Here is a 22,331-nt window from a genome sequence, read left to right as displayed (position 1 = left end):
CCTGATACTCGTAAGTATACTGAAGTTCAGAATCCACCATTTGCACATAACACGTGTGATCACTTTTCATATAAAATCTGACTTGTTTTTTCCAGGCCCAGTCTTCAGTTGTATGAACTTGAACTTGGTTTAACTGCTTTACCACATCAATATTATGAATAATATCAAGAATCAATGCTTTAAGTTTAAGCTCCAGAATGCCAGATTCTGTATGCAAATTAAAACATTTGGAGAAAATGTCAGCCTGTGACTTACGTATATATTACATACATACACAGATATTTTAAATGAATTTAAATGGCAATTTTGTGATACATTTGAATGATACGATCATATGAATCACAGAAGTCAAACAAATGTCAAATCCACCAGTAAAAAATAAGAATTTTGCATATGGAAATGAAGGCACCAAACTTCAGGGAGAGAGGGTCGGGTCCCTTACACGAGGGAGCAAGCACACTGCAGCCTATGTAGCCCTCTGAGCCCAAGTATAAAACATGCACAACGTGCCCTCGATGGCTATTCCGGAGTCTGAAAAAACACAAAGTGTCAGGCAAATTGGGGAAGAGCTGAACGAGAAGTGCCACCAAGCCAATGGTCCCTTTTTGTCTCTCTGGTGTCCCCAGGCCTGGACCCACTGCAGCCAGAAGCCTGAGAGGTGCAGTCGGGGCGAGCTCCGGGGAGAAGGCCGGCGGTCGAGGCAAGCTCGGGGACGGGGGAAGGCTGGCGGTCAGGGAGCTTGGGGGTGGGGGAGGCCAGCAGTCCGGGCGAACTCTGGGGGTAAGCCCGCGGTCCAGGCGAGCTCCGGCAGGGAAGGCTGGCGGTCGGAGAGCAGAATGGGAGCCCAAGAAAACCAAAAAACACTGGGCGGAGCATGGAGACAGAGGGGATTGGGAAAATGACTCTAGAAACTGGGTGATGATTCCTGGGCTCACCCTCAGCTGGGCGATCTCTTCCTTGCCACCAAACCAAAGCCTCCGAGAGCCGGCCATTAGATGGCACACACGTGAGGGCATGTGAGTAGTGTTGCAAAGACTATTTTGTTTGAATTACTGAAGTGTAGATGACGTACAAGGTGGTAACCGTTTCAGGAGCACAGCATGGTGCCTGACGATACTACACACGAGTCAACGACTTCTAAAAAAGAGCTGGCATCAGAACCACAGCCCAGAGAAGGCTGGCTGGAACGTGGGGCCTGAACCCAACACGATCAACCGCTAACAGGAACCGTCAACATTATCCAAAGGATGTAAACAAGACCCAGACACTCATAACACAATACTCACAATGTCCGGTATACAATCCCACATCATTCCACATGCAAAGAACCAAAACAATACTTCCTTAAGGAAAGACAGTGAAGGTGAAATAAAGACACTGTCAGACGCAGGCAACGGTAGGAAGGAAATCAGAGCCAGCAACTCCATCTAAAAGAAGCGCCAAAGGAAGTTACTCCATCGGCAGGAAAGTGAGAGTGTCAGGATGAAGGAAGGGCAACAGAAATGGTAAGCACCCAGGTAAACACAGCAGGCCGCTCTTCTCGAGTCTTCAAAACGTTTCATGCTAAAGGCAAACACTGTCACGCAGTCTGAGTTTTCAGGGCACGCAGGGGTGATACACAAGACCGCAGCTACGTAGAAGAGGATAAAGAAACCTGTATGGGGGGAGGTTCCTACATTTGTTTCAAGTAATAAATTACTGATTCTAAGTACAATATAAAAGCATGTATATTCTAATTCTTAAACTAAACCTCTGAAATAGGTGATGGGTTGAAAGATACAGTCAAAAACACAAGACATAAATTAAGATAGAGTAACAAGAAAAAGTTCAGATAACCCCAAAGCAGGCAGAAGACGGACCAGTTTTCATACCAGTGTTCCCTGGATCCTCCGAACTTGTATCAACGGCAGTATAGTGCTCTAGCTTAGTCACCAGCTGTGTTTCAATCTGATGAAGACTATGGTCTTTGATAGCATTTTCTACATCTTCAGTGAATTTAATCTGCTCTGCCAAACATAGTATCTAATGAATAAAGAGAAAAGTTATTTTTGAAAGGTAAATTTACTTAGAAAACTTAATCAACTGAAGGGGAGATACCTTTTCCCAGACCCCCAGCTGTGTACTGGGTCTCTAACAGAAGGTATCACCGGTCCCTGCAACACTGTCCCGGGAAAGCTCACCAAGAACTCACCTCAAGCTACTCTCCCACAGGCCTAGTGCCTGGTCCTAGAACCCACCAGGCTCCCCGTAACCTAAGAGGCTCTGTATTTTCTTCTCCCGACTCTCCTCTTTATGAATGGCTTCTTGTCAGAAAAAGTATGCAAAGGTATCAGTGCATTCCAAAATAATCTCAGGCTACTAAAGAAGTCTAAACTTCCGAAATTCCAATTTTCTCTTAAGTTCTGTCTTCATCTTTCAGTCTAATACCCATGAACAGAAACTAGCTATAGATCAAGAGACATCCTTATATTTACATAAAACATGAAATATTAACACTGCTTGAAAGACTTTCTGTAACAGAACCAACCTAGCACGGCTACTGATAAAGCTGTTATACGTTAACTATACGTTATACATTATACTAGCCTTTGAAAACTTCTATTAAAATAGTTTAGTAGAGTTCTTAGATGAATGCAGAAAACCCATCATATAAAACGACTAAACCTACTGACCAATTACTATGGGACAGTTTTTTTCTGATAGATACTTTTCAGCATCTAGATGAATATCATCAGATGCCTCTACTTACCAGATTAACTCATTTAGTTATCTACATATACATTTTATAACTTCACACAGCAGGCTAAGCTGCCATCTTGTTCGAACTTAAGACAATGTGTTAACATACTATCAAAAACATTATATAAATATCATTATGTAAATAGCATTAAATACCATTCTTTAGAGGAGGAGTAACTCTTTCCGGGGCAAAGCTGTCTCCCCTAATTTGCGGGACAAACTCAGCAGCCTCTTTCATCAAGTGTATGAGGAAGCATTTAAGCAGATCCAAATCCGCTTTTTGAGAAAGACCTTTGCTCTTTAATCTTCATACAAAAATGTTCACTTGCTACCTCCAAACTAATACTCCCATCTGTGGATTCCCTTTCAGGCAATACTACCAAATTTCTGCATTTTAAGTGCACATTGATAATCTCAATTTTTAACAGTCTGCTATACAACTTCTGTGAGAGGCTAAGAGAAATAGTAGTCAAAATACAGTCCTGGCTACTTCTCAGGCCACACTACCATTATGGTATCTGGGCAGTCACTAATATTATTAATAACCTAAAATCCAGCACTCATTAACAGTGCTTTGCAAACGTTTACACTTTAAGCTTCCAAACAACCTGGCTCCATACGTATCATCACGCCCTCTGAACTGAGTGCCCGCAAGAATCAGTCCGAGAACACGGACAAAAGCAGGATTTGAACCAGGGCCTGTCGGATCCCTTCCACTCGGCGTGCTGTCTCCTTCCCAGATCACAACGCTCCTTCTCTACATTATTTCAGGCCCTTACAAAAAGCCTCTAGAAAGCTGAACTAGCAGTATGACTCATACCAGACACTCATGCAGGTATGCTACTCAAGCCCCATACGTAAAGGCTCGAGAGAAATTTTTCTTCGCGCTAACTGCTAAGACACCAGAATTCTTTGTTTTGGTTGACAACAAGCTATTCCTACTTTCAGGAGTTCATGTTTTTATGGAGACAGTGAACTACTGACACTTTCTGTAGTCCCCGCTCCCAGCCAGGTGCTTGCGAGCCCTGAGGCGGGCTGCAGGCTCAGACCAGCAGCTTCCCTCCCGCGCCTACAGCCCCCCCGCGCATCTCCTTACACCGCTGTCACTCCCCCAGTCAATCGCCACACAATCCTTCCTTCTGGAAACGTTGTAATACTCTGTCTTCTATTCCAAGTTCACTTGAATCCTACCTGGAAGTTGAAAGGAGTAGAGAACATTTCCAGAAGCAACAGAGCAGCTTACCTGGGACGCTGCAATGGCATTGCTGCTCGCTGATGATTACCCTTAGTTTTCTCTAAGAGCTTAACAAGAACTGTTAAAACATACTTCAGTTTGTCTCGACCTACCAGAAGACGCAAATGACAGGAATGAGACCGGGGCTAAGAATCGAAAATATTCAAGTTTCCCATCGAACTTCTCAAGCTTTGAAAGAACCAACAAAAAACTTGTTCCAGTAGCTACTAAATGGTTTAGTGTGGAAAGCACATAACCTTGAGCAGTGGGGTAGATTTTCCTGTGAGACATCACAGAGTATCTCCAATGCCTGCTCTTTACAGGTGCCGAGAACCGAAGCCCCTGATGTCCCGTACCTGCGGTATGAGTCTCAGCCTCAGTGAAACGAATCCTGAACAAGGCAGGATGCTTAGCACAAGTCTCAGCACTCAACACTGCACCACACCGGGTAAGATCGGGACCACGTCCTGTAAGATCCAGATCCGCGGCCACGCTTCAGGTCCACGACCCACCATGCAGACTAGCTCTCGGCTCCCCTGCCGACACCCCAGTTCGGTGCCATGGCCCTATTTCAGACACGCACGAACACCCCGCTAACCTCCCACCAGCGCCAACCTCTTGGATGACTGACGGGAGACGGAGGCCCAGTGCACAGACCCTGGGCCTCTGCCTCAGTGATGCACTAACCACCTGGAACCAGGAAGCCACTGCATCACTGAGCCCCTGGCCGGCCTGAGCGCCTCTGACCTCTGCCTGAAAGCCTCTCAGTCACCACCATGCAGGTCTTCTGTCACAGTCTACAGCGGAAGGAACAAAGACTCAGAAGTTAAGCAATCTGTCAGAAACTGCTACAGAAAAGAGAGAACAAGATGATGCCAGTTGTCGGGCCCCCAGCCTCCGTGTCAGGGATCTTCCCATGAAGCCAGGCCTGCCTATCTGCCAGACACGAGCCCCTTACCTGTGAAGGGAACGAGGATGGGTCAACTGAACCTTGACAACTTCGTCCAGCAGTAACACATTCTATCAACAACTGCTTCAAAGTCTGCTTCATTTCCAAGGCTAAATTATTTAACCAGGTCTGAAAATAAAATTAAGAATAATATATACAAGGAGCTCCTGAGTGGCTCAGTCAGGTAAGCATCCAACTCTTGGTTTTGGCTCAGGTCGTGATCTCACAGCGGTGAGATTCTCTCCCTCTGCCCTTCCCGCCTGCTCATGTGCTCTCTCTCTCAAAATAAATGAATAAACCTTTCAAAAAAATAATAATATACACAAGTCATAAAACAAATATACACTCTACTGACTGACCCCATTCATTTATTTCAAGAGGCAGGATTATAATTTCTTATTGACTCTCACACTCCCAAAATGTGTCATATGACATATAATAATTTATCAATAAAGAAATTAAATAATTTGAGGAAAACAATTTTCTTACCTCTTGGGATAATGGTTAAGTGTGAAAACTCATAAATGCACACTTAGCTATCACTATCATCATCTCTACAAATGACTATAATACGAGCAAACTAACCCCTTCATTTCAATGTTACAAGAAATCAAACTAGAGAGCCAGGCCAATAAAGCAGAGTCGCGGTGACTAGCTCATCTCGGGGCTCATGCTATCCTGTGAGCTCACATTCAGAAAGCTGCAGTGGAAGAAGGGACTGCTTTATTAGGGTGAGCTCTATTATGTGGGGAGCTAAGCTACTTCTTTAAACAAAACTAATTCTGTTTTGGGGTCAAAATAATACATTTTTCATTTTAAGATAGATAAAATAATAAAGTTAACTGGAGTTAACAGAACAACAATAACTGATAACACTAGCAATGAATATTTATTAATCATGACTCTAAAAGACTGTATATTTGCAATAAAATGTAAGTGCAAAACCTACACTGCAAACAGCTTTTCATCATCATTAAACTCTAAGTTCTGGACTTCTCCAACTCTGGACCCTTTCTGGTATGCAGCAGCCGGAACTTCACTGCAGCTCAGCCGGGGGCTCCGGCATGAGAACGACTCTGGGAGAGGCCGCACACAACCGCTCTGCTGATCACGGCCTCAGCCTGCGGACTTCCTGTGCCCTCTGCTGGCAAAGCTGCTGCGGACCTACTGCTCAGACGCACGCTCCTCCTCTCTCTTCGTCCGCTGCCAACAAAACCCCAAGACGGGCAAACAACAACACAGCAACAAAACCTTTCACCTAACATAAACATGGGAGCTTCTAACAAACCTGTGCTTCCAATCACCTGACTGATGTCATCAACATTTCATCAAATGTTAAGGTCCACTCAGGAAAAGAAATTCTGCCCAACGGTAGAGACAGGTATGTGTGTGATCAGGCATGGGCCCCGGCCGCCAGCTGGAAGATAATCCTGGTCCGTGAAAGTTACAGTGCAATGTGCTGCGACCTCCTGCTGTCTGGTTTCAGCGGTATCCCTGTCGGACGTCTTTGACCACTTACTTCCAAGGATCCAGGGCCCATTAATCAATAGTTTTCCTGTGCATGCATTCGTTTTAAACTTACTTGTTCACCTAATCATCTCATATAAAATCATCTCATACAGCCATCACCTCATACAATACATTTTGGGTGTGTGAGAGTCAGTAACAAATCATAATTCCACCTTCTGAAGTAAATCATCTTTTTCAAGTACCTAGTGAGTGTTTAGGCTCCTAACACTACCTAGTGTACTTAAAGCCAGTCATCTCATTTCATTTTCAACAGACAGTCTTTGCAACAGACAGTAAGATGGGTAGTAAAATGGGTATTTTACAGACAAGAAAGCTGTGATTCCAAGTCACATAGCTAATAAGTTGAGGAGTTAAGATTAATATCCAGTCTTTCCGTCTCCAAAGCAAAGATTCTTTTCTTTTTTAATTTTTTTTTTTTTAATTTATTCATTTGAGACACAGAGATACAGAGAGAGAGAGAAAGCATGAGCAGGGAGAGAGGCAGAGGGAGAGGAAGAAGCAGGCTCCTCGCTGAGCCAGGAGCCCGATGTGGGGCTCGATCCCCGGACCCTGGGATCATGACCTGAGCTGAAGGCAGACGCTTAACCATCTGAGCCACTCAGGTGCCCCCAAAGCAAAGATTCTTTTCATAGTTACACGATGCCTTCCAAAGACTAAAAATCTGTATTTTCTTCAATATCAAATCATTCTCAACCTAACAAATAATTCTTTTAAGATACGAGATGAGTTTCCTAAAAGGCCTAAGTTTACCCTACAAATAGACTAAATTATTTTTGATACAAAGTTCATAGTTTCTTTTTATTTTCATACTTGAAGAACTACTTGCCTCTACATTATTTGATAGAAGAACTTTATTTTTAAAAGGTACAACTTCTCCGTCTAAAGATTTCATTGCAGTTATATGTTTAGATTCTTCATCGAAGCACACACTGTTAATACCTATAATATAAAAGAATTGAAATGTAAAAGGATTAAAGACATAATTATTAAACAAGATACATCATTACCACAGTGTATAATGTGTACCTCATAATATGTATTATAATGTATAGGAATTATGTTGATTCTCCTATGTAATAGAACAGTTTTTCCTAATCAAAAATTGAAAACAACCAAAATGGCCACCAATAGGTGAATGAATAAACTGTTACATTCAAATAACGGAACACTACTCAGCAATAAAAAGGAATAAAATGTAGTTGCAGGTATCTCAAAAACATGATGATGAGCAAAAAATGGCCAGACACAAATGAGCACGTAGGAACACGTACTGATGATTCCACTAACATGATATAAGACAAAAGAGAAGAAGGAATGGGGAGGGCAAACGGGACCTCCCTTCCCCCAGATTTGTATTTTATTTTATGGTAGACAAAAATACTTCAATATACTGATATACATATACACCCAATTTTAATCTTCACAAAAACCCCATAAGTTGTTATTTCCAATTAGAGGAGGAAAGTAAACTTCAGAGAGGTAAACTGGGAGCTGGCTAATCCCGGGTAGAGGCCGAGTTTGAAAGCAAGCCTGCTGATTCCAAGAGCTCCGGCCACTGCCTCCCACAGCCCAAACCAGAGCTGCGAATGGAGCGCCCGAGGGCCTCGCGCCCAGGGCCAGGGAACACGGGTGTGGGGCACCGGGAGCTAAGACAGGAGGGCTCCACAGCCGTACGGCCTCGGTCACCTCCTCCACCACACACTGCCGCACCAGAGCCGTCCCCAACCCTAAAGGGCACGCTGCGCTCCAACAAAACTGCACAGCAGGAAGCCCGGCACCGAGCCAGTCGGCCTGGGGCCTGTCGGTGGCTGACCCCTGACCGTAAGCGAAGATGGTGACACTGTTTTACTTCATTTGAAAAATATGGCTGTTCTCCAACAAATGGAACATTCTGAAACAACAGTCACCATTATTTTTATAGCAGACGGAGTGCATGGTCCCTGACCCGCCAACAGCAACTCAGCAGGAGGGACGCGCACGGCTCTGTCACCACACTGTTCACCAGGGGACCTCGCCTCAGCCCACGGCCGGCCCCCGACGGCCCTTCCCCGCCCCAGACCTCCCCACTGGCAACGCCTTCAGAGGGCGTCCACTCGGCAATGAAGGGGCGCGTTCTCCTTCTCTCTGCAGCCAGTGCCTGACGCCTTCCCATCTTGCTGCTAGCAATGACCGGCACGCTCTGCAGACCGCAGCTTCGATGTCCCCTTCGAGACGCCCCAGGAGGACACGAACTGCTCCTCAGCCGCGGCTGTGCCAACCGCAGGAGGTGCTGTGGATCCGTCCACGCAGCAGGCTGTCTTTCCACTGAACTATAAACTCTTCTTGACTGTGGGACACGCATTCTATTCGACAGTCTACCTCGGAGCCTAATACTACGCCTGGCAGATCCTGAAACGCAGTAACTACGTGTTAGAGACCTGTTGACTCTTACCAGCAAACAGCTTTTTGAGGTGCGACTGGATCACCGAGGGGCTAGTCGACTGGCCCAGCACCTCCAGCAGGTCATCGTCACCGAGGAAATAAAACCTGGGGAACGCTGAGCGTTTCTCCTGACACAAACACAAACAAGAACAAGAGCCTTAGCTCTTCAAATGAGTCACACAATAAAGGACTTTAAAATTTATTATAGAAGTACTTCTAAAAAACATGCCTCCAGAAACTCATTTAATGATTTCTGACATCTTTGAAGCTGATCAAGTATCGTCAGCAGAGAATTTCTGATTCCCGCGTGGGTAGTTAACGTTGTGACTCTATTGTCTTTCTTGATGTCAGCCATTATTGACCTACAGAAGAAAAAATAGTTATTTTTACCTTTATTTTAGCAGTTTCCGGCTGAAAGAGAAATACTGAGACATTTATTTTTTGCCTGCTTGGAACAAACTAGAAGTAACACTATTTTAACAGCAAAACATCACTATGCTTCTAAGAAATAACGCTAAAAATTAAGAATAGCCCATTACTGTTTTTAAATACTTTATTTCTTCTTAAGTGAGCTTTACACCCAGTGTGGGGCTTGACCTCATGACCCCGAGATCTGGAGTCCTATGTTACACTGACCGAGCGAGCCATGTGCTCCCCCATTACCATTTTCTTTTTTTTTTTTTTTTTAAAGATTTTTTTTTTTTTATTTTTTTATTTGAGAGAGAGAGACAGAGAGAGAGAGCATGAAAGGGGGGAGGGTTGGAGGGAGAAGCAGACTCCCTGCCGAGCAGGGAGCCCGATGCGGGACTCGATCCAGGGACTCCAGGATCATGACCTGAGCCGAAGGCAGTCGCTTAACCAACTGAGCCACCCAGGCGCCCCCCATTACCATTTTCAACCTACCTTATTGCAAATTCTCCAATTTCATTCATTCGCTAAACACCTATTAAGCCCTATCTCGTAGAGATAATGGTCCAGTGACAGAGAAAGATATTAAATATTTTCTAAAAATATTTAAATAAAATTATGATAAACGCTAAGAAGGAAAAGTACAAAGTATTCTTAACACAGCTAATAGGACAACCCCTAACCTATGGCTTCAGAAAGTCACTGAGATGGAGAGCTGCACAGTGAGTAAAAGAAAACACCGGTGAGCGGGAGGGGAGCAAAAGCGTCTCCTAAGCAAACAGAGCAGTGCAAGGGAGGCTGCAGAAGTGGACACGGAGCAGACTAGGCTTTATCCTTGGAGCAAAGGGAAAGAAAAGCAGCAATCAAACTTCCCTTGTCACAGACTACTCTGGCCGCTGGGCAAGCGGCTTAATGGAGAAGACGAGCGCAAGCCGAAGGTCGGGAGAAAGGAGAGACAGAAAAGATACGCTCCAATAGATCAAGTAGGTTAGAATCAACAAACGTGCTAACAAACGTGCATTTGGAGGTGTTTGGGGAGGTCAAATATCCATTATGTTTCCACTCTGAGTCAAGGTACCAGTGACTGAGAAAGGAATGGGAAAGATTTGGGCCAAAGGGATGAACTCGTGAATCTCGTTTTGAAGTGCGGAGGATGTTCAGTATATTGGAGCTCAGAGGAGAAAGATGGGCTCGATAAATACCCTGAGTGGCTGCAGCAGGTGGAAAAGAATGAGGGGGTGGCCATGAGCGCCCACAGAGCGCACAGAGAGAGAGAGAAGAACCGGAGCCTGAAACCGGGGGAGGGCCCACACCTACATGCTGAGAGAGGCCTGAGCACCAGGAACTCGAGCGGACCCAGATGACCAGAAAACCAGAGGACAGTATCCCAGAAGCCAAGGGAAGAAACTCTCCAACAAGAGATGCTCACCTCTGTAAATACTAGTCAGAGATGAAGTAAAACGAGGCATGCAAAATGCCCAGCAAATTACAACAGGAAAGGAATGGGTAACCCTAGGAAATGGCAGGTATAGATCAGTCCTGTCATCATTACCCTTGCGCTCCCATACTATTATTGCTAATATCCAGTAGAGTGGTAGGGACAGCAATCAGATCAACGTGGTTCAAGAAGTAAATGGCTGAATGAGAGCAAACAGCTCCTCAGAGGGATCCAGCAGAGAAAGAGGTTGAAGACACAGACAACACTCGTAACATAAAGGTACTCAGCTTGTGTTAAGCCCCTTGTGATATGAATGAAAAAACTGCCACGCATGTCGATGTCTTACGCTGCCGTACTTACCGAAAATCCTCATCAACTCTGTTGAAGCGTGTCTGTTCTTTCGGCAATGCTCCACGGCCAAAAATGGGTTCCAGATATACCCACTTCCTCTGAATATGGTTTAAACTCTGTAGGTATTCATCTAATTCTGCAAGTTTTCTTTCCCAAATTGACACTTTATCTTCAAATCCTTTATAATAAGGAGAATCCTTTAAGGACTGAAGAAGGCACCTGTTATCTCCAACTTGATTCACTATGTCTTTCCAGTCTTTAATTAGCTTGATAGTTCGACTTTGGCTGTCTTCGTAATCAATCAAGGTAAATACTGCTCCAACTCCCCAAAGATCAAGTTCACGTAAAGCTTCTCTGATTGTAACTTCACCTTGTGCCCGACTATTTAAATCCTAATTAACACAAAATATCCATATTTATTATTTCAACATTAATTACCATAGACATAAATCATAAAACATTTCAAAAAAGATATATTTTTATTTGATTTTTCACAATAAAGTAATAATAAGTGAATATATTTTACATGCAATCCAAGAGAACTGCTCATGTATCAAAGAGATACCAGATACTAAGTATCCAGGTTCACACAAAGTATATATAAAGTTCTACCATATACTTTTTACTTCTAAAAAGGAAAAAGAATTCAAGAATCCATCACAAAACACAAAAACAGGCTGGCTTTGGGGCGCCTGTGTGGCTCAGTAGGCTACATGACCAACTCCTGATACCGGCTAAGGTCATGATCTCAGGGTTGTGGGATCGAGCCCCAAATTAGGGTCTGTGCTGGGCATGGAGTCCGTTTAAGATTCTCTGTCTCCCTCTCCCTCTGCTCCCTCCCCCTCTCTGAAAAAAAAAAAAAATAGTCTGGCATGTTTAAAACTTTGCAGACCTCAGGAATTTTATTGTAATTTAATTTTAAGTTCTGATACGCCTAAAGTGATTAATAACCATCTTCTACAGAAGTCATGCTTTATAACCTCACAATTATCTAAATAGGCTCCAAGATTATGAACACACACAAAGGTACATATCTTAAGTACGAAATATGACAATCTGACATCAAGAGTACTTTTCTTTTTGGGGCGCCTGGGTGGCTCAGTCGGTTAAGCATCTGACTCTTGGTTTCAGCTCAGGTCGAGACATCAGGGTTGTGAGATCGAGCCCCATGTGGTCGGGCTCCTCGCTCAGTGGGGTGTCTGCTTGAGATTCTCTCCCTCTGCCTCTGCCCCTCCCCCCGTGTGTGCATATGGTCGCTCTCTCTCACATAAATAAATAAATAAATAAAATCTTTAAAAGAGAGCGAATTCTTTCATTTTTACACTGAATGGGCAAAACACAACACAGAAAGTAAAATGTTAAAACTGAGAGCTGTGCAAGTTTTACTTTTACCTGAGACCTTTTCTAAACCTGATTAGCAAATTGGTTCTTGGTTTAGCTCTCTGGATTTTGGCTTCTCTTCGCTTTTATTTACAATATATCCCATGATTTTAAATATATTTTTATGTAAAATGATTTGTATTTGTTTTTTTTAATTAAAGCTGACTCCCTTAAACCAAGACATTTCTTCATTTCATATTTTTTCTCTCTCTCAAGGAAGGGGTTTATGATGCTTCTATACCCCCACACATATTCAGAGGCATTACGAAAGAAAAAATAATGGAATAGGGGAATACGGTCACTATACTAAGAGGAAAAAAATTTAACTTGCTGTTTTATTTAAATAAAATACAAAGCAAAACCATATGTTAACAAAGGTCATATCTATGAGATATTTATAAAAGTGAATCCTACTTTAAGGTCTGAAGCTTTGGCAACAATCGTATCAGCTACTCTGAGGAGATCACCAAACAGTAACTTCTCCAGGCAAGTCCCCCGAGGAAGACCAAGTAAACGAAAAAGGTCAAGCCAGTGATCTGGAGATAGATGCTCTCCTCTCACATATTTCAAAATAGGTATCACAGTCTGTTAAAAAAACATATGTACACACATGAACATATATTATCAAAATGCAAATTGTTATCCCCTTTTATGATTAGCTATAAAAATTTTAATTACTGTTATTTTATTTAATAATCTAGAAATCAAATTCTCAAACAGAATTGCACATTAATTTATTAATTATTTAATAATAATTTAATAATTATTAGTTAATTTTATTAAACATTGCTGTGGATACATGCAAATATCCCTTTGTAGCTTGATGTATTTTAAAACATGACCTAAAATATTTCTATTTTTATTATTTAGGATATGACCTACATCCTAAATATGCTAAATGACCCATAACCTAAATTGCAGTAGGAGGTATAAACACTCCAATTTATGGAAAGCATAAATTTGTTAGTTAAAACTTTTCAAAAGCGTAGGAGAAATACCAGTAATTTCTAGGGTTTATTCTATCCTTCCTGTTTTCTTCATGTGATGTCATCACTAAAACCAGAAACTGACTCCCAGCCCCCTCGGCTGCATAACGACCCCAAGATGACTCTCGCGCAGCAGGAGCACCAGGTCTTACTTTGTATCTGTCGACTTCTGACTGCAACTTCACGGTCATGGCCGAATGTTCTTCCACCTTCCGTAACCTGTCATGCCAAGTCATCAAGAACTCCTCCAACAGATACGTCTTAGTCCTGGAAAACACCAGGACACCTTAAAATGCACATCCCCCAACACACCACTAAGTTATAAGAATCTAAACAGTGCTTATGAGCCACACCGAAACGTAATCCAGTCTTCGCTGGCCATTTCCTGAAGCCCCCGCTGAAACTCTTCATAAAGCGCCCAAATCTGTGCACAGCTCTCAATGTCCTTGGAGATGCTATACACCAAGGACAAGTTGGGCTCTTCTAGTCCAAAATGATGGCAATCATCACTATAGAAACAAAGAGTGAAATATCATTAGATTTTTAAAAAACTGTTACATCTCACTGTTACTGAACTGCATTCCCTGTGTGTGCATGCATGTGCGCACACCTGCGTATCTGACAGGGAGCCAGACAGTGGGGGACTGCATGAGAATTTTACTGTAACTACTTAAGTATAACCTCTTTTAAATTCATAAATGTGTGTTTTTCTAAAGGAGTCAAAGTGGAGCTGGTAACACATATATTTATGTGCATCATATACATCGTAAAAATAGAAATATTCAGAATTATTTATATTCATGGATTAACTGAGAAGAGATGAATATTAATATCCAAGAGTTAGATTCTGGAATATAAGATACCCTTTTAGATAAAAGGTATAATGCCATTTAGTCAGTGTGGTACTAAACCCTCCACTCCCCCATGAAGACAATTATCTTATGGATGCATTTGCGTAAACAGAGACCAAACCTAAAACAACATTTAAACTTAATACCTTGTGGGCGCCTGGGTGGCTCAGTCGGTGAAGCGTCTGCCTTCGGCTCAGGTCATGATCCCAGAGTCCTGGGATCGAGCCCCGAGTCGGGATCCCTGCTCAGGAGTGAGTCTGCTTCTCCCTCTATCCACCCCCCCAACCCCCACCACTCCTGTATGCTCTCTCTCTCTCAAATAAATAAAATCTTTAAAATAAAATAAACTTAATATCTTGTATTATTGTAACACAAAACAATTTTTTTCTTGTAATTGTCTTGTTATTTTGCTAGGTTCATTTTTTTTTCTCGGAGTCTCTGAAAGCAATCTGCCATTAATTTTACGTATCCCATTTTTAAATACAATGAAAGCACAGAAAGCGAGTATTCCGACTCCCTAATTTAACTTTTAAGTCAATTTAGTTTTCTGTTCTACTTCTAGGCCTAAACGGAAATTTGCTTTTTTTCCCTCTCCTGACAGAGCCCAGCCACGACTCCTAAGAAAGCAACAGCATGAGCCCTTCTTAGTTCTGTCTTTAAAACTACAGAATTTTGCATTAAGATAAACAGATGTAAGAATGTTACTGGCTGAACATATGCAAATATGAATCAAAATGATCACTGTCAATTTTGAAGAAAAAACATACACCAGCTTCTTCCTTACGGCTTCAAGATCATCAAACTCAAGTCTTTTCTCTTTCATTGATCTGGCACTTGCATCAAGAGCATTTTGCTGGCCAGTTTCAATAATATCGTCACCAGGCTTTAGTTGGTCCCAACGAGCTTTAAATTTTTCCAGTTCTTGATAGTAGATCTGAAGACGTGACTTCACATTTCCTTTCATTACTTCAATCTGTAAGAGTGAAGAGTTTATATAATTCAGTTCAGAGAAAACCTCACTTCCCTTTCATATTTTATTTCTAACATTTTCTATTTAGAGGTGAATAAACACCAATACCAATTTTTCAAAAGATTGTTTTCAATTACTGATTTTAAGTACAATAAAATTTTGATTTCAAAATTAGACCACAAATATTCAGCAATAAGAGATATACTGCAAGCATCATCATTAAAAAATCATTCATGTTATTAGCAGCTTCCACCACAACTCTCAACAAAGTTGATGTGATAAAGATTTGGCCAGTCATGAGAGTTGTCCCACACGAGCATACAGCTGCTTAATTAAGGGGGCGTGTCCCGGTCACCCATGCCAAAGAGTAGTAAGTTCAGTCAACGGGACGTGAGTATAAGAGATGTGTATGACTACCAGGTTGTCCCTTAGAAGACACCATATGTAGTAGGCAAACAAATTCGCTCCTAAGAAAAACTGAAAATAACATGGCATACATTCTTTGTATGGCAGGAAGCGAATCAACTACGTGAAGTGGTTTACTACACAGAAGTACTGAGGAGGCCAATTTCATCAGCAATATAAAATTCTTACCTACCTGAACTGTAACAGAATAAAGATAAGCAAGAGATCTTAAGTGAGAAGAAATCAAGTTTCCATTTTAAGAAAATGACTAAAAGGTTCTTACCTGATCTTTTATCATAAGTTGGTGACTTTCCATCATCAACTCAAATTTATCCCACTTAGCTTTCAGATTGCTAATTGTTTCCAAACCTCCACCTGCCACAGTTCGTAAAAGTCTGTTTTTATCTTCAGCTTCTTGGAATAAGGGCAAAATCTAAAGGTTGAAGAAACAACATGTAAAAAAACAAACTATTTTATCAAATTTCTTAAGGTTCATTTATTCTTACTTGTTCCGTGACTAGCTTTCTTAAAATCAAGATTTCCGCTCTGAAATGGTTTGTTAAATTCCTGGATATGAAGCTCCTAATACTAACTTATTATTATATATGCAAACCCAGCTAAGGCCATCTAACATGAGCATTAAAAAGGATCATAAAGGTGCTCTACAGACCGAACAACACCGTGAATCAGTAAGGACAATGCTACTTTGATATTCAAGGCAAAGTTCTTACTATACCAGTTCTACTCATAAGAAAATGCTAAAAGGGCTTCTAAAAGAACTAAGATTAGGGATTATCTAAAAGCAGAAATAAACTACATTATTCTACTCAACAGAGAGGAAAAGTCATGAAGAAGATCCTTAAGAAAAGGACAACTGAAAACATGGAACCGAGCCATTCTGCACTAGGACACTCGGTAGAAGAGACAGAAGAAAGTAAGGCTCTAATTTCCCACATGTGAACAGGACTTAGATGGGCCTGAAAAGACAGGACGACAGTCTCCTAGGCAGCCTGCCCCCACTCCTCCTCCATCCAATCCTCACAGCAAGAGAGAGACATCAAAACACAATTCTGTAACATCCTGCTGCTTAGAGCCCAGCAAAGACTCCCCAGCATCGACAGGATCAGCCCTGAGGTCCTGACATGGCTCATGTGCCAGAGATCTTGTCTAGTTCTTCCTGCCTCACGCGGTGCCCTAGCATGTGACATCCATGTCTTTTCTCCTCGTTTCTGTGTCTTCCCTCCCACTTCACCCTCAGTCTCCTCTGCACCTCCTCTTACACTTCAACTCTAAATTTTGGGATGTTCTACCCTGCTCCCACAGCCTCCATTGTCTGCTATCAACCACATGGTCTAGTCCACCCCATGGCTTCGCATTTCATGCATATAAAGATGGCAATTCAAGTTTTCATCTCTAGTCTTTATTCTACGTTCCATATTCCTCATTCAATTTCCATCTCATATCTCAATCCCCACCACCTCCAAAATCCCAACATCTTCCTCTTCCAGTCACTGCCATTCGCAGTAAATGATACCAGTAGCTTCCCAGCTGCTCAAGCCAAACTTCTAGGAGACACACTCATTCCTCCTTCTCTAACCCCGCCTCTGTGTTACACCGTGAAGGTATATTATTTCACTCACCTCTGAACTATCTTTATAATTTCAAGTCTATCACACAGGAGGGACACATAAAAGTTTATTTCCTGACTTGGATGATTTCTCTTCCTTCTTCTAAACAGTTAAAATCATCCATAATATCATCACTCTATATGTGAGTGTGTATGTGCATTGTGTGTGTGTGTGTGGGTGGGTGGGTGTGTGTGTGCGTGTGGGTGTGTGTGTACGTGTGTGTGTGTGTGTATAGTCCTAAATTCAGCTCTAACCTCACACTCCAGCATCCTAAAGTTACAACCCTGGAAGTAACAGCATGAATTATTTAAGGAAAGTCTGATTCTAACACGGCACATCATAAAACAGACTGTGAGTACTCCTGAAGACAGTAATAAGTAGGACTGTCACTGTCTCACCGCACCAACGTACCACCAAGAGTCCAATCATGAGCTGACCAACTGGACCAGATAATACAGACTCTCTTACAATACTGAAATCATATGATATTTCTAAATAGTCACATAATATTACCTAATTGAAACATCTCAACAATGAATCATGGAACACTACATCAAAAACTAATGATGTAATATATGGTGATTAACATGACATAATAAAATAAAATTAAAAAAAAAAACATCTCCAGTACAGTACAAATAAACTGATAACTTTACTTTGCAATCCTCACCTCTGGTTTCCGTTCTTGTAGCTTACTATACTGTAAATTTGCATCGCCGATCTCCTCCACAGACTGGGGCATAACTGTTAAAACTTCCATAGCCTCAGTAACAAACGTATCAATTTCATGTAGGTGAGCTGAGTAAGTGACATTGAAACAGAATGTTATTATCACCAAAAATATTCCATTGCATCATTTTAAAATCAAAGAGTGTTAGAAGTCATCACTACATAGCATACATTAAATCTTAAATTTTTATTTGCTCATACAACGAAATTTTAAAATACAGAATGAGCAAAGAAATTTCTCGTCATGGATGTTTAGCTGCTTCACATTATACCTCAAAATTTTGAGGAAGTTAAAATGTACTCATTATTAGTAAATTTTGCTCAAAATTGGTAACTTTTCCAGTCTTTTAGATAATTTGTTAACACGTCTCAGTTTAATGGAAAAAGAAACAATGTGGGATTTTGGAAAACGGTAGTAATTTGAAAGAAGGACTACATTCTAGCAGAATTACTACCTTTCTCAGTAACATATACAACAAACTGATACTTGCTCATATGGCAAATAGTAAAAATGCCTTCCATTTTTAGACCTCTTAAGAGTTGGATATGGACTTTCCTACTTTATTAAAATTATCATTTTAAGAACACTTCATTTCATAATACTTTCTAGGTTGGTTGATTTTAATCATCACTGGGATTTACATTTCTAATTATCAAAGTATATGCCTTTATGTATAAAATTAAGTTAAAATAAAAATTAAAGAGTATCTTTACCCTGGATGGACTTCTTCAAAGAAAGAACAAGCGTATCAAATAACTTCTGGATGAGATCATCAATCACAGTCTTCACAGGGTTACAATTAATATTTAAACAATCTACCTTGACCACACTGAAAAATGCCAATGGACATACTTTGGCATGAAAAAGACTTATTAGAGGAAAAGAATCTTGTTATAACGATTTTATCACACATTTCAAAATGTAAATCAGAAAGTATTATTGTGATCTTTAAGCACATTTAGATTTCATTTAGTAAAAATGCTTTCCACATACTATTACGAAGTTTTCATTAAACAATCATTTTGTTATAATAATAGTTTTTTAGAGTCTCACATGAATATATTTAAATATTTACAAGCCCTTTATTTGTCACAGTGTGTAATTGTAATGTACTTATTTGAATATAACATGAACTCACTATTCTGCAAATACAAACAATAATGATAAGGGAAAGAAAACAAAGACAGAAGGGGAATATAGATTATTAAGGCACTAAGACAATAAAACAGTAAGATATCATTTAATACCGATCAAATTAACAAAAATGTAATGAATTGTTAATTCATATCTTCAATTGTGTGGGGAAACAGAACTCTCAGAACTGCTGGTCAGAGTATAAAACCATGCACTTTTGTGAGGAGCAATTTACCCATATATCAAGTAATTTTAAAATAGGCATATTCTTTGTCTTAATTAACTTCACCTTTAGAATTTATCCTAAGGAAATTTCCAGAGCATATTCCAAGAAATATACACAAGTATCTTCTTCAAAGCATCAATTATAATAGTGAAAAATTAGAAACAAGTTAAATACAAAAATGGCTAGATTATTATATATCCATACAATTAAAAATCAAGTTTTTTGAGGACTAGGTAATAACAAGACAAAATACTGAAGACTAGTGTTAAATAACAAGATACAGTAAAACCCAAATTTTTTATGTACTAATATATCTAAAACATCAAATATTCAGAGCAATTTCTATATTTTAAAAAATTTATAAAGCAAATGTACTGTTTTAATGATTGGGAAAAAAAGAACGCTAACTGCACGGTATCCTTAACGCAAACTGTAATGTTCTACGTAAAGAGAAGTGGAACCAGACTTGTTCATCTGAGGAAACTTCATATTTATCTTAAACTATGCAAAGTTAAGAGAAGGCTGGAGATTATGTCACAAAGATTACTTAGGAAGCTTCTCATCCTTTTTGAAACACAGAGCCAGGTGACACTTCAGACGGCAAATTACATGAGCTAAATACTCACTTCTATTATAAAAACATAACTTTCCCTTAAAGCTTTATTTATTCTCTATCACCCACTAACTGCAAAGGTTTAAACTCCAGGTCTTCACCAGCAAAACAGAAGAGCCAATTTGCTTAATACATGAAATTGTATATAATTACTGAAACGGTGACACATAAAATGTCAAGATTTCTAATACCTGATAAGAGATGATTTTAATAAACCTGAGAAATTAATTATATCATAGTTTGCTAATGAATTAACATCAAGTGGTCTGAGTGCAGCAGAGTTGTACTCACGGACTACAGAATCCCATGGACAGACTGAATTCACCTTTCACTTGAAAATACTGGTAACATGAAAATGAGGGTCCCTTCAGCCACAGACAGGATGGCATGGCCCTAGACAGCCTAGCCCAAAACCATATCCTTCCTATTGCATCCGAAATACAACATGACAATATCACTTTCCTAATCTCATAGCATATTTCTAAGAAGTCCCCATGAAATACTATCTGTGTGTGTGTAAATGCGTATTTGAGCTTACATGAACTCATGTTAATTTATTAGCAAGAAATAGCAAACTGGAAAAGGGAATGCAGGACAGGCATTCTTTTTGTTTTATTTAGCTTTGGCGGGCAGACTAGGAAAGCTGTCTACACTGAAGGACAGACAAATTGTACTGAAAAAGGCAGAGGTCTGTGAGCAGGCAAACAGAATGAGCAAGCCTGGATTCAGAGAGTACCCAACAGGGAAGAGAACCTCAAACACAAACATTACAATCCAGTATTAATAGCATGTCATTCTCTAAATCATCTCAGCTCAAGCTCACAAGTCATTTGTCCCTTCTCTATTCCTCATCCCTCATCTTCCCCAGAGATAAGACCTCATAATACCTCAAGGTATTTAACAATATTTCATACTATTTCCTCCTCCCCATTTTGAGTACCAACAACTTTCTTCAATTAATTATTGCGGTCTTCTGGGTAATGACAGACTAACCTCTCGTCCTCCATGATCTATTTCTTCCACCATACAACTCATAAGTTCCAGATTAACATCCCTAATGTACAAATACTGACACAGTTCTGTCTAGAAATCTTCAATAGCTAAACACTCTAATATGAAGAAAATCCAAATTCCCTATCTTAGCATGGAAAACTCTCCCAAATCTGTTCCTTAATTACCCCTTTCCAGGAACATCCCCTCTAGCTCCTAATAAAACATTTATTCATCAAATTCTCAATTAACCAAATTCTTATTTTCAGCATATAAATCCCTCTCCTGGAAATCTCTGCTCGAACCTTCAATTCTCACTTCTAGCTGTCAAAATTCTAGTTCAAGGGGCGCCTGGGTGGCTCAGTTGGTTAAGCAGCTGCCTTCGGCTCAGGTCATGATCCCGGGGTCCTGGGATCGAGCCCCGCATCGGGCTACTTGCTCTGCGGGAAGCCTGCTTCTCCCTCTCCCAGTCCCCCTGCTTGCGTTCCCTTTTTTTTTTTTTTTAAGATTTTATTTATTTATTTGACAGAGAGAAAGATAGCGAGAGCAGGAACACAAGCAGGGGGAGTGGGAGAGGGAGAAGCAGGCTTCCCGCTGAGCAGGGAGTCCGATACGGGGCTCGATCCCAGGACCCCGGGATCATGACCTGAGCTGAAGGCAGACGCTTAATGATTGAGCCACCCAGTCGCCTTGCGTTCCCTCTCTTGCTGTGTCTCTGTCAGATAAATAAATAAAATCTTAAAAAAAAAAAAAAAATTCTAGTTCAAGGATTTCTATCTTAAGAAAACTTTCCCAAATTTTGCCCCCAACTGGATGGGATGTCATCATCCTGTACATCTCCACAGTCTTCAGTTCAATCTCTAAAATGGATTGAACAGGGGCGCCTGGGTGGCTCAGTTGTTAAGCGTCTGCCTTCAACTCAGGTCATGATCCCGGGGTCCTGGGATCGAGCCCTGCATCGGGCTCCCTGTTCCGCGGGAAGCCTGCTTCTCCCTCTCCCTCTCCCTCTCCCCCTGCTTGTGTTCCCTGTCTCGCTGTCTCTGTCAAATAAATAAAATCTTTTAAAAAAATAAAAAAATAAAATGGATTGAACAGATTATTCCACCCGGTATTAATAATAACAATTAACAGTAACTAACATTAACTGAGAACTTCATCTGTACAAAATATTAATTTTGTATGCAAATTACTCACTGAATTCTCAAAACCTTTTAGGATAAATACTACAGCTGTAACTATGCTAAAGCTGAGGACACTGAGGTTCACAGGCTCTCAATGGCTGTCCAGCTCCTGGAGCTGGTACAAGCCATCTCACTCCAGAGCCCACTCCCTTAACCCCCGTGTGGAC

The 22,331-nt window shown here is 40.9% G+C and overlaps 1 protein-coding gene across 2 annotated transcripts in view; it reads right to left on the bottom strand.

Moving 5' to 3' along the window:
- The window catches only part of DYNC2H1 (dynein cytoplasmic 2 heavy chain 1), a 284,386-nt gene that overhangs the window by 235,181 nt on the left and 26,874 nt on the right, over window positions 1-22,331 (bottom strand). For both annotated transcript variants that reach the window (XM_035008811.1, XM_035008812.1), the window contains exons 19-32: window positions 18,734-18,849; window positions 17,961-18,088; window positions 15,946-16,095; window positions 15,055-15,260; window positions 13,790-13,945; window positions 13,589-13,703; window positions 12,865-13,035; window positions 11,080-11,462; window positions 9,103-9,235; window positions 8,884-9,001; window positions 7,279-7,391; window positions 4,932-5,051; window positions 1,872-2,022; window positions 2-207 (exon numbers count right to left, since the gene is read on the bottom strand). In XM_035008811.1, the coding sequence (XP_034864702.1) occupies window positions 2-207; window positions 1,872-2,022; window positions 4,932-5,051; window positions 7,279-7,391; window positions 8,884-9,001; window positions 9,103-9,235; window positions 11,080-11,462; window positions 12,865-13,035; window positions 13,589-13,703; window positions 13,790-13,945; window positions 15,055-15,260; window positions 15,946-16,095; window positions 17,961-18,088; window positions 18,734-18,849 (2,266 nt within the window). The remainder of the gene's footprint in view (window position 1; window positions 208-1,871; window positions 2,023-4,931; window positions 5,052-7,278; window positions 7,392-8,883; window positions 9,002-9,102; window positions 9,236-11,079; window positions 11,463-12,864; window positions 13,036-13,588; window positions 13,704-13,789; window positions 13,946-15,054; window positions 15,261-15,945; window positions 16,096-17,960; window positions 18,089-18,733; window positions 18,850-22,331) is intronic.

Source organism: Mirounga leonina, unplaced genomic scaffold (genome assembly GCF_011800145.1).
Source record: "Mirounga leonina isolate KUSES-001 unplaced genomic scaffold, KU_Mleo_1.0 Mir_153, whole genome shotgun sequence".
In the NCBI taxonomy this organism is placed as follows: domain Eukaryota; kingdom Metazoa; phylum Chordata; class Mammalia; order Carnivora; family Phocidae; genus Mirounga; species Mirounga leonina.
This window is presented reverse-complemented; position numbering and strand designations above follow the sequence as displayed.